This window comes from Chelon labrosus, assembly GCF_963514085.1.
Source record: "Chelon labrosus genome assembly, chromosome: 8".
In the NCBI taxonomy this organism is placed as follows: domain Eukaryota; kingdom Metazoa; phylum Chordata; class Actinopteri; order Mugiliformes; family Mugilidae; genus Chelon; species Chelon labrosus.
The window spans coordinates 13,998,802-14,010,744 of record NC_140358.1 but is presented as its reverse complement, the minus strand read 5'-3'; the positions used below and the strand labels follow the sequence as shown (position 1 = coordinate 14,010,744).

Sequence of the window (11,943 nt, the reverse complement as noted above, 5' to 3'; positions counted from 1 at the left end):
AGAACCTATTCAGCTCCATGATGTAAGGCCGACCCTGTTCTGTAAGTAAACCATCATTTGTCACCTTTCTCCGTGAGCTGAGCTTATTCTTTGAAAACAAATATGACAATGGACTCGTTTTGTCACAGAGAAGTCCCAAATGACAGATTTATTTGTGTTTTTAATGGACCGATTAATTAATTTGACATTTTCAAAAAAGCGACGTGGTGACTTGTGCTTCAGGAGAGTGGACGAGAGCAACGCCATCAGCGAGGGAGTCCCACTATTAATTAGAGTACAAAGTCTGACTTTCCAAGAGGAAACACTAGAAAATCCTAAAAAATAAAAATAAAAATTAAACATCCCATGACACGTAGTACACTGTGGACAGTCAAAACGAAAAGAAATAAGGAAATAGGCCGAGTGATCTTTTTACATGGCAGCTTGAGCTTTTTGTGCCACTGAACATTACCCTCTGAGCCGGTCTTCTCTCAGTACCATTACTCTTCAACCCCCCCCCCCACTCTCTCTCACAAGCGTCCAAGCAGTATGCCTTTCCTTTCGGGCTGTCGTAACCCAGCAAGAGCTGCTGTGCGGCGACTGCATCTACTCAAGCTTGAAATCTGAGCCCATTATGTCAACAGATGTTACAGGCAGAGAGCAGCGCAAGCGTGAGAGAAGGAAATACCAAAGTGTGAGCAAAGGGAGATACATGAATAAAATAAAGGGCAGTTTATAAAAAAAAAGGGGAAACAAACATTCAGGAGCACTTTGTTTTATAGTCCGTAAAAGAGATGTCATCCAGAAATTCGCAAATGCAGCCAAAGGCGCAATTTCTTCTCAATCAACTCTTTATTTGTTGTAATAGGAGGCTTGATTAAATTTGCTCTCTTCCAGTTCATTTTAGAAAGGATTGGGCACTTGTCAAAAACACAAATAACAACACACCCTGCCAGTGGCACGTCAGAAAACGAACAAAGACAGACTCTATTTCACATTTCACTTAGATAATAGTGTGAAAATACAAGCTGTTTAAAAAAAAAAAAAAAAAAAAAGAGAGAGAGCCTGACATGTTTACTTTGGGTTTTGTCAGCATTTCCGAGAACCACTGAAACTGATTTCAACTATTTCTTCTCCAACATGTACTCTGAACCCGCGGAGAATAAATACGCAGTAATTCTCTCCTCGACGATAAATCCCAGGGGCGGACAAAAGCGTCGAGATTATTTAAGTGGCAGACTTTTTGCTTCACAGAGGAAGTGATCTTGGACGAACAAACAGATAGTACGCTGTCTTAGAGAAACACCACGGCACAAACAAGAAAACAGCTTCTCCAGCAACACAGTTAATTCAGTCAGGCAACATTTCCTTGAAACAGCGGGGGGGGGAAAAAAAAACTTTAGTTCGGTTTGCTCCCCAAAAGCTTTGTACACAGAGCAAACAAGGGCATTTCAATTGGACCCTGGCACAGGTTTTATTTTATAGGCTTGTGTATATCTCGTTTATAATACTTTTGACAGTAGTAAAAAGTAACAATGGCAGGTGGTTATCTTACACTGACTGTTGGCCCCTGTCAGAAATGCAACTGCTGTCTCCCAGTCATAGAACATGTCCCACTAATAGTGTCAGACAACTAGTGCAACGACTTTACAATTTCTTTCATCAAACTGGCTCTATCCCTACACACAGGTTTTTCCCTTTAAATACACTCTCTTCCACTCTACATCTTAATTTAATCCTCTCCTTTCCTCCCCTCACATGACCTTCAGTAGCAGCTCGTAGGTGGCGTTGATGATCCCCCAGGAGAGAAGTGAGCGGTGGTAGTTGAGATGGGCCCCGCGGAAGAGCATAGCCACGCTGCCACCCCTCTCCCTCCACACCGTCAGCAGCACGTCCCTGCACGGCTGGAAGGCTCCACCAACCTGAGACTGAGCCCGGGATTTTACCACATTTAACGGATAGAACATGATCCCGAGGGCTGCCCCCAACACCCCTCCACACACAAAATCATTGACCAAGTGGCCGGCCCTGCTGCTAGCTTCGGGGAGCTGCTCTTTAATCGGCCCTCGCAGCCCAAAGAAGAGCACGTTGCTGGGGGCGTTACGGAGGAGTATGGGCATGAGGCCACGGTAGCACTCCCTGACGCCGTACTCGTTCACAAGTGTCCGGAAGGTGTGGGCCGTGTTGTTGAAGCGCCCGTGGTGCCGGTGGTCCTGTAGGAGAGTCTGCACACGCTCAAACGGTGTTAGGATGGCCTCTGCCATTCCCGCCAACGCCGCAGCGAAGCTTCTCGTGACCAGCTCCGGCACACCGCTGCCACCGGCCTCTTCTAGTAAGAGTCTAGAGAAGTCCTCATACAGGCCAAACATGATGGCTACTGTAGTGGTCTTTTGTAGCAGTGGGGGCAGCAGGCCCCGGTAAAGATTCCTCAGCCCATCCCTCTGGAGCTGGCGCACGGCCTCAGTGGCCAACACACCGTGTAGCTGCTGACGGAAGAGCACCTTCTGGATGGGGAAGGTCACCACGATATTGGTGAAAGCTGCAATTGAACCGCAGACATAATGTTTCCCTTGAGGGCCCAACGTGGCGCCCAGAGCCCCAGCAGGCAGCAGGGAATGGCCTCCTTTTGTGAGGGCAGCCTGGGGCTGAGGCGTCCGGGTTGACTCAGAGTCCATGGTCCTAACAGCCATGAGGGGCTCAGTGCACCGCAGCCTGATCCTCCAGCATCACTGCACACTTCTGGAAGACACACCCAGAGTTAGTTTTCATAAAAGCACATTAAATAATCAGTTCAATGTTTGCCAAACGTGCCACTGATAATATTTGTTTGTTAATGAGTTATGACATAGATAGGCGTCAAAATAATAGAAATAAACAGAATTTTAATGAAAATTACTATGAACTACATATAAAAAGATGTATAAAACCTAACTCATGAAACTAGAATGAACTAAATAAGATATAATATGCAATAACAATATCTATAAAGGAGTAGCAGTACAATTTCTTTTTCCATATCTGGTAATATATGTTGAAAATATCCTTTTTTATTTCTTTACAACACGCAATATATTTGCTGCGGTCTAAATTAAGCGGCTCATACTCACAAACTGTATTATAAATGTTGTCTGAACCATTTCAATTCAGCATACACCTTGTCCAACGAGGCTGCCCCAACGGCCCGCTGATAAAGAGTCATTTCACAACCGAACAGACTGATAAGTCCGGGCCAAGTCAAGGGGAGGCCCGTGCAACTGTTAAGACACGTCTCTTTAAACAACGTTCACCGTGAATATTAAGAATATTAAGACTGAAATATGTCTTTTGTTTTTCCTTCAAAAATAAGCGGTACAACCTATTGTAAAAGCAGGGTTGTGTACCAAATTAAAAGTAACTGTCTAAAGACTTTTAGCACATGAAGGAAGAACAGCTCCACGATCTAAATATAGATCAGAAAGGAGATAGTGGTGGAAAAGCCTTGAGGTCATTGGAGGTCAACCAAAATATCACGGCAGAAATCTTCACCCACAGTTTTAGGTCAGTGTGACAAACCGGACTGTCGCCACGTGGCCACCTAAGTCTGAGAGCCCCATTGTGGAAGTCACTGCACTTTTGAGTCTCAGGCTCATCATGCTGGCACGATGCCTCCATTATATTTCAGCGTGATCAACTTAATTACCCTGCAGAACAGGATTATCCATGCAAATTGTACACTAACTTGCAAAAACATTAAGGTACGCTAAACGAATTTATCCTAACATAACAGTCCAGCACTAAACGTTAGCTTCATGAAGATTACAGGTTTTTAGTTGTGTTTGAAACAGAGCGCAAGAAGAGTGGTCATTAAACTGTATCAACTGATCTATTAAACGAACCACTACACTGATCATTTTGGAGGATGCAGTTTGTGATGCCGGTAATTAACCACAACGATGTTTCTGTTATTTTCGAGACTGGGCTTAGCTAAATGCATTCATTTTCAACTAATAATGAACTGGCAGGTGAGTGTATATTTAATTTAAGTAAAACTGCACATTACAACTTTGACTTGAGTGACACACGTGGATCACTTATTGTAAAGAGGGTACAGGTTAATGCATGATAATGACATTCAGAATGAATTGGGTGTTTTACTTGGGATATTTCTGGGATCACATTTGAATACAAATATGATCCATTTTCCCATTATAGATAATATCACACATGCAAATCACGTCATGATATAATCACTGTAAGTAAGAGATTTGTGCAGAAGGCGACGAATCTATTATGAACCACAATATTGTGGCATAAGTGAGTCAACGGTGAACACGCCCTCTGTGCAAGGCTTGTCGGAATTCACTAACTGGTCTCGTCAAGCCTGTTGTCTAAACATGTCTGTCAGTGCAGACAATAAGACCTAATACTGCAGTACAATGGCACGAAGCTAACAGTTAACGTACGAGCAAGAACGGCTAAAGGAAGCTCAACAAATCACTGAAGTGCTAGCACGCTTAGCCCAGCAGCCTGACACCGAGATGCTAGGCTGGTTAGCAGACTCTGCTAGCTCAACGGCGCTAGCGACCGCGCCTCCCTGGTCACTGTTTGTAACAGTTAATTAGATTTTACGTCTAAGAATAAAAAACGGTCGCTGGAAGCCACAACAAAACACTATGCCCTAGCATGCTAAGTGGCTAACATTATCCGAGTCAAAGCGGACAGGCGCTGGTTGATGATTGGTTGGAGACACAACTGACAGCAAATTAATGTCAAAAGGCAAAAGAGCATCTTGCACGTTTGGTCACGCAATCGCAAGTCTCATAAATTCGTTTTTTTTTTTTTTGTACTTGCCATGTACACCAGTTGCTGTCCTATCCCCGGACAGGTAGAGGGCTGTTTTTGCAGGGTAACTGGGCCACTACTGTAGGTCGTGTCTACAGCTCCAGCAGCAGCAGGTGACAGCGATGCAGCTTCTGCGCATGCGCACCTCAGCAGCTCACAGAGCCTATCGAGTATAACTATGACTTCAAAAGGGCGTTTCATACTTAAACACACTGTTTATTGTGTTGCATGTTGTGAATAGCAGATATGTAGGTTTGGTAAAATACCCCCAGATGTTTTTAATGCACATGATTTGACATGAATGCACTGAATACAAATACTTCCGCGTTGTTGTTGGTGCTACTAGCTAGTGGCTAATACGGCAGTGATGAGTGTTGGTCGTAAAGCAGGATGCAGCGTCGTTTTTACGACTACGCTGTGACGTCGTTATCGTAACATAAGAGAGTGTCAGTAAATAAAGGTTTTAGCTTTGTCTGGTTAATTCAGAAGGACTTTCAGTTGATTTGCCTTTCGCTTGCACACGAACCTGTTTTCTAATATAAGATATTTGAATAATAGAGCATGGTCTGGCTAACTGTTCAAGCAAAGATGCCAGCTGAAAGTCTTATAGCTAACCCTAGCTAGCTAACGTCATGTGTTGCTAACTTACATTTTGCAGAGAGGTACTCTCTTAAGGTTGGATATCTATCATCCGAGGACCTTTTTGCGTTAAACCGCAGCGTGGGCTGCGTGTTTGGTCGGTTTGTCTCCTTCGTCCTTCGTGGAAGTTCAATTCACGTAAAATGTCAGCGCAAAAAGACTGCGAGTTTTTGGTGAAACGAGCCCGGGAGTTGGTCTCTGATGATCCCTGTGCAGCCAAAGCCTGGCTGATAACTGCCAGAACCCTTTACCCTACAGATTTCAATATACAGGTAACACTAAAGCATCTACCTCTTCATTAACCACTGCAGATGTAGTGATGTCTGTTTCAGTTACATGGTTGTGGATCTGTGCTAAGAAGTGTATTTCACATATTTTGTTACAGTATGAAATGTACATCATTGAACGCAATGCAGAGAGGACAGCTTCGGCAGGGAGGTTGCTGTATGACATGTGAGTCAGCTTGTAATATGTCTGTTGCACTAAAGTCAATTGCTGAACCTGAACTAACAGCTGGTAACAATTTGTCCATCCTTTAGGTTTATAAACTTCCCAGATCAGCCCATCGTGTGGCGTGAGATTAGTGTCATCACAGCTGCCCTGCGCTCTGACTCCCAGGACAAGCATGCGCAGTTTCTACGAGGTAAGAGGAGTTTAAGTACATTCACCAGTGAACGTCCATTACAGTGTCCTTATAGTAAGGTGACAAATCTATGCATGTGTTTGCCTGTCCCAGGTCTTTTCGAGACGCTGCCTGGTCGTGTGCAGTGTGAGATGCTGCTGAAGGCCACAGAGCAGTGTTTCAACACGTTGGAGAAGGCAGAGATGCTGCTTCTCCTACTGAAGCGCTTTCCGGAGTCTGTCGTCCAACACGGGGTTTGTAATAATACCATGAGTGTTGGTGTTTTGAGATTTGAATCACGTGCAGCAGGGAACGGTAACAATCTGTTGTGTGTTGCTAGGTCAATTTAGGAGAAACGTTGCTTGAGGCAGAGGTGTCGGAGAATGTGGAGACTCCTGTCAACTGCTTCAGAAAACTTTTTGGTATGTAAATACTATAATAAAAATATTTTTTATTAATTTGCAAAAATAGCCATGTCTCATTCTTTTCCTTTTTTTCTTATTACAGTGTGTGATGTTCTTCCTTTGGTCATAAACAACATGGACATGCGCCTGCCAACCAGCTTAATGCAGAAATACATGCTGAAAGCAGCTGAATTCTACATTAGTTATGTTACACGTGGACCTTCACCTGATGTGCAGATACAAGGTGAAGCTTTACTGTGTTGAAGTTGTTCTCAGTATTCCTGTCATATGTTTAACATGGGAAGATTTTGTTGAATCTGGAGTATAATCTACTTTTTATTAGTTTTTGTATTCATTACCTGACATTATTTTCATTTCCTCTCGTTCTTTGTTTCAGGCTCTCAGGAAGGTGGGACTCTGAAGTCTCCCACTGTGTCCCGTGGCTCCCAGCGTTACGTGATTGACGGCCTGTCGGAAAAATCGTCGGTGGTAGCAGAGCCTTGGGAGAGGCTGTTGGAAATCCTTGCTGTGGTCGGAGCACGCTGCGAGTGGCAGGGGGACAAGGGACAGAGGTAGTCTATCATTCTGCCTGTCACTCAGTCACTGCTGTCTTGTACAGAGGTGACTCGACAGGAGTTTACAGTCAGTTTTACTTTCCCCACTGTGGGATAAATAAGTGATTGTCTTATCTTAACTGTAGCTACAACCAGTTTAGTCTAATGTCACTGCTTTTAATGTTGTTGAGACCACGTTGATCCAATTTTATGGTCACTTTAGAGGCTGTAGTTTGTGGTGGTGTTACATTCCATCAGCACAAAAAGCAATCTTCAAAATCTTAACGAAATCTTAATATAAATTAAAATACAATCAACAAATTGAATCATTTGTACAGAAAATGTGCAAATAATGGCTCATGTCTGTAAATGTAAGAGGCACAGATAAACATATATTGTTACATTTCTTGAGGAAAACAATAATAAAAGTTAATGTTAAAATAATTTATTAAAAAAAATATATATATACAAAGAGTATGTTTTGCTTTATGTGCTCCAGGACTTATGTGGACATGCTGCAGAGAGTGAAGGAGCTGTGTCGCTACCTGCCTGGTCTGGAAGGAGACATGAGAGCCCGCTGCTGCAGTCAGGTGGTCATCTGCGCTGCGCTTGTCCTCTTCCGCAGCGCCTTCCTCTATGTCTCAGCTGTACAGCCTGCACTGTTCCAGGGTCAGTCTTTATCTTTGCAAGCATACGTCATTTCCTGTCAGTTCCTTTCAGCCAGGACATGCATCTCAATAAAGGGCTGTGACTGAACGACCTGTTTACGTTTCCTAGGGGTCAGTGCGTTGAGTTCAGGGCCTTGGATCCTCGTAGAGGATTTGAGCTCCGTGTATAATGATGTGGAGGTGGAGAGAGGAGCGGTGAAACATGCGCATAAAAAACGCAAACTGGCCGATGGGAGAGAGAAGACTATGGTGAGGGTATTTAAACACATTTTGCGTATTTGTGTTTGTGTTCTTCTGTTGTATTTGCGTTTTAGTTACCGTGCCGTTGTGCGTGTGTGTCATTGTAGAGCTCGGACGATGAGGACGGTTTGGGGAAAGGCCGTGGTCGACATATTTTAGTGAACAAGACTGAGATGCCCGGCTGGTCAGAGACTCTGGAGAGCTTTCGCACAGCGAGAGAAAGCTGGGACCTCCTTCACTCCCACGATGGTTTGGAAACTGGTAAACAACTTCAGTGTGTGCAGGTGTTTTTGACAACGTCAGTAGATGCGCGTGGATTGGTACTGCTTTTAAACAACAAACGGGGAGGACAAGGAAGAAATTCTTAAAAATATAAATGTTTTTTTTCTTTTTAGAGTTCAAGAAGATCTGTGCTACATGGAAGACAGACAGCTGGCTGTGGTTCAGAATATTCCTGACCGACATGATCATATACCAGGCAAGAAATGGTTAACTTTTTCTTCTGTTTATGGCAAAACACCTGGGGCCCTTTTATTTTTAGTCAGTAGTACCACCACTTGCTTAGACTGTATTGTATTACCTTTAAGTCAGTTTAAACATTTTTGGGGAGGAGCAACAAATATATAATAATACATACTTTATATTGTATAAATGTTAAAAAAAGATAACACAACTGATTATACTTTTAACATGATTTATTCATCTTAAGTGGGAGATATTTATACACGTTGACGTGTGTCCTTGTGCCTGACAACTTGGTCTGTTGTTCCACTGAATGCTGATTACATGTGAACGTGTTGCCTCCAGGGACAGTACCGTAAAGCCCTCTCCAGCCTGCACCAGATGGCTGCAGTGCAACAGCCTCAGCCCGGGCAGCAGAGCCCCTCAGGTCAGGCCAGTCTGGAGCACCACAGGGCACTCATACAGCAGGCATCCTGCCACTACGCACTGGGAGAGTACAGGGTACACACACACACACACACACACACACACACACACACACACACATACAACCACACTCCACAGTATATATCAGGATGTTAGGTGTCAGGAGAAATGCATATGCAAATACGCTTCTCTTAAACTGTATTCTGAAAGCAAACTTTACTGTAATACACATTGTACTAAGCAGTAGTAGCTGTGTCTTTTGCATCATATTAATTATATTGTAATCCCACTGTTGCATAAATATATTGTTCAAGAATAAGCTTTGGGGGTTTTTTTTTCTTTGTTTTAAACATTTTTTAGGTGAAGTCGGCACTATTACACAAAATATGTCAAAAAAAAGTGACACCAATTAGCCTGAAGGTGGCGATATACTTCCAGTTTATTACAGAGGCTTGTGGTCTTACATATTTAGAACAACCTATTTATTACTTTGCTTGACAGCAGCATATTTTACAAAAAAAAAAATACTGACCTAAATAAATGTCTCCATTACTCTGTTACACATGACAAAATACACAGCCTGTATATGAGTACTGTATGTATGTATGTATCGTACTGTGTCTGTTATTCAGCTGGCCTGTGAGAAGCTGCTCGATGTCGTCGGCGGACTGGTGCCCCCGATCCAAGAACCAACAAAGCCCCCAGAGGATCAGAGCAGAGTCAAGACCAAATCTAGGAAAGGTAAATGCTTCCTAAGTTCACTGACTGATTCTGATCACGAACAGCCTTAAATTAGTTCTTCAAAACTGACATCTCAGTACTTTGGGGTTTTCCTCAATGTCGGTTAATATGGTACCTGTCTATGTGTTGATTCTTTGTTGTTGTACCACCAAGACCACAAGTTCCCTTTGCTGCAGTCTGCATGGTTAGATCACATCCACATGACAGACAATCCACTTTGTCAAAACTGCTGTTAACCCTTGAAAGTAAAGTGAACATGTGTTATTTGACAGATGCATACATTTAATTTCATCAGAGCACTGTCCTGTTTTTGTTTCAACCAGGTAATGATCTGAGATTGCTCCCCTGCAACAGTAAAGCTGTGTTACCTTTCTGTCTCCAGCTGATGCTTGCCTGCTTCAAGGTACCTTAACTATTTACATCAGTGGAAATCAGTGGAAATTAGAGCATGGAGTCTAAGTTTATATTGCCAGACTTTGATAAAACATACTCTGTGTTTATCTGTGTTTCTCCCTCCATCAGCTCCGTGCCTTCACAGACAATCGTGACGACCTGTCCCTCGGTCACGTGGTGGTCCTCCTGCAGCACGACTGGCCGCAGGGAGAGATGCTGTTTTTGAAGGCAGTGGATAAAATCTGTCAGCAAGGCAGTTTCCAGTACGAGAATTTCTTCAACTACGTCACCAGTATCCTGCTGCTCAGACGGGCACTGTAGCAGAAGCTGATTGAGCAGATTTGCATAATGTTTAATTGTGGTTTCTTTATCTGCACTCTCGTGTCTCGGGTGTTGGTTTCCATGAGCTCACGATCTTTCTCAGATATTGACATGCTGGAGGAGTTTGCATACCTGCGTACTCCGGAGGGAGGGAGGATTCAGCTGGAGCTGCTGCCCAATCAGGGAATGCTGATTAAGTAAGCAACACCCATTCTGAGGTTTTTAAGCTGGCATCGTGACTCTGCACTCTCCCGTTCAGTTGGTGTGTTTATAAAGGGAACAGCTCTGTTGACTGATGATTTAACTAGACATGGCCTGTGGGGAAAATTTCATTTTGAATTGATAACGCTGTTAACGGAGCGGGCTTTATAAAGAGAAGGGGTTTATGGTGAAATAAAGCTATGATCAAACTCCTTCGTTGTTTGCTGCAGACGTTTAGACACTTGAATGCACCCTCACTGACCGAGAGTTGTTGAATGTTGCTGTCCCTCAGGAACCCTAGCCCCGCCCTGGGGGTGGAGTTAAATACCCTTCTTCTACAAGGGGTGCAGACCATGGACAGGTACCCCAGGCCCCTCTTCCCACAGTCCCCATCCCGCCCACTCCACCTTTCTCCATTCCCAGCTTTAAGGCTTGTCATCCCCCAGTTTTAATTTGGGCCTGTCATTTTACATCAAGAGTTAGTCGTTCTTTGATTTCCTGTCGGCGTTTGTTTATTTGAGCCATTACTTGTCTTTCTGTGGTCATCTTGTTGTTGTTGTTGTTGTTGTTGTTTAAGGCTAATGTTGGTGTCGTTGTACAGCCAGTTTAGTTCTTTGCCTTTTCATAACACTTGATCTCATTTCATCCGTGTCTTATGTGGTTATGATTGATTATAACGGAACGTACGTTGTTTAAACTTGACTGGCTGATTTATGTGTGCAAGGAGAAAGTTAACGTGCCGATTCCATGACTTTGTCTTTACTGCATACCTCATATAGATATATATTTCTGACCGTGTTTATATTTGCATTTATTTCTTTCGTCTTTTTTATCCTTGCAGACACCACACAGTGACTCGAGGAATCACCAAAGGGGTGAAGGAGGATTTCCGCCTGGCCATGGAGAGGCAGGTGTCACGTTGTGGAGAGAACTTGCTCGGTGTGCTTCACCGTTTCTGCATTAACGAGAAGATAATCATCATCCAGTCTCTTCCTTGACACCGGCCCTGTGGCTCTTGAACATTTTCGCAGTTGAATTGCGGTTGAACTGACATTTTATGAGTCCTAAATCTTTTTGTCAACAGAGGACACATTTCCACTCGTGGTCTTCATCATCTGTCTCCGAACTCTTAAGAAAAGAATGAGCCTGTGTATTGTCCCTGTCCTGAAAGTCGACCGATCATTTCGGAGACTTAAAGACGATTTTTAACGTACAGTGTTGCTGTGATTTTCAAAGTATCGTGTGTGAGTCGTTTTCATGTTTACTTGTACAAAATTGAGATGATAACAGTAAGTACTGATAAAATAAGACATTGCATTTTGATACTGTTTTTTTTCTACAATCTCAAAGAAATTGTTAGTTTATGTGGATGTTTGAATAAAATGTCACTTGAATGGTTTGAATATGTTTACATCTTGACACTGCTCATCATCTGCTCATAAAACTAATGTGAAAATGAAATGATTTGGCTC

General features: G+C 43.2%; 2 protein-coding genes across 4 annotated transcripts; one reads left to right on the top strand and one right to left on the bottom strand.

Annotated features, from left to right (window-relative positions):
- Positions 1-114: 114 nt before the first annotated feature.
- LOC311491879 (mitochondrial nicotinamide adenine dinucleotide transporter SLC25A51-like) lies at positions 115-5,493 on the bottom strand. 3 transcript variants are annotated; one of them, XM_084549938.1, is made up of 2 exons: positions 5,450-5,493; positions 115-2,718 (listed from the first exon to the last, which is right to left on the bottom strand). In XM_084549938.1, the coding sequence occupies exon 2, from the start codon at positions 2,667-2,669 to the stop codon at positions 1,734-1,736; it is 936 nt and encodes a 311-aa protein (XP_084406064.1). In that variant the 5' UTR covers positions 2,670-2,718; positions 5,450-5,493; the 3' UTR covers positions 115-1,733. The 3 variants fall into 3 exon arrangements, with proteins under 3 accessions (XP_084406064.1, XP_084406062.1, XP_084406063.1); XM_084549936.1 differs by lacking the exon at positions 5,450-5,493 and adding an exon at positions 4,810-4,908; XM_084549937.1 differs by lacking the exon at positions 5,450-5,493 and adding an exon at positions 3,087-3,723.
- Positions 5,494-5,507: 14 nt separating this feature from the next.
- On the top strand, positions 5,508-11,879 carry ints10 (integrator complex subunit 10). The gene is made up of 17 exons (XM_084549935.1): positions 5,508-5,711; positions 5,825-5,892; positions 5,979-6,082; positions 6,176-6,315; positions 6,402-6,483; positions 6,569-6,709; positions 6,863-7,037; positions 7,519-7,688; positions 7,797-7,936; positions 8,035-8,188; positions 8,323-8,405; positions 8,735-8,890; positions 9,448-9,556; positions 9,880-9,959; positions 10,079-10,241; positions 10,374-10,467; positions 11,313-11,879. Exons 1-17 carry the CDS (start codon positions 5,583-5,585, stop codon positions 11,467-11,469), a joined length of 2,145 nt encoding a protein of 714 aa, XP_084406061.1. The 5' UTR covers positions 5,508-5,582; the 3' UTR covers positions 11,470-11,879.
- Positions 11,880-11,943: the final 64 nt, after the last annotated feature.

Coding starts and splice junctions, on each gene's coding strand:
- LOC311491879 (XM_084549938.1), bottom strand. CDS start 2,669: ATGGCTGTTAGGACCATGGACTCTGAGTCAACCCGGACGCCTCAGCCC.
- ints10 (XM_084549935.1), top strand. CDS start 5,583: ATGTCAGCGCAAAAAGACTGCGAGTTTTTGGTGAAACGAGCCCGGGAG. Junction 6,316..6,401: donor AGTCTGTCGTCCAACACGGG/GTTTGTAATAAT, acceptor GTGTGTTGCTAG/GTCAATTTAGGAGAAACGTT. Junction 6,710..6,862: donor ACCTGATGTGCAGATACAAG/GTGAAGCTTTAC, acceptor TCTTTGTTTCAG/GCTCTCAGGAAGGTGGGACT.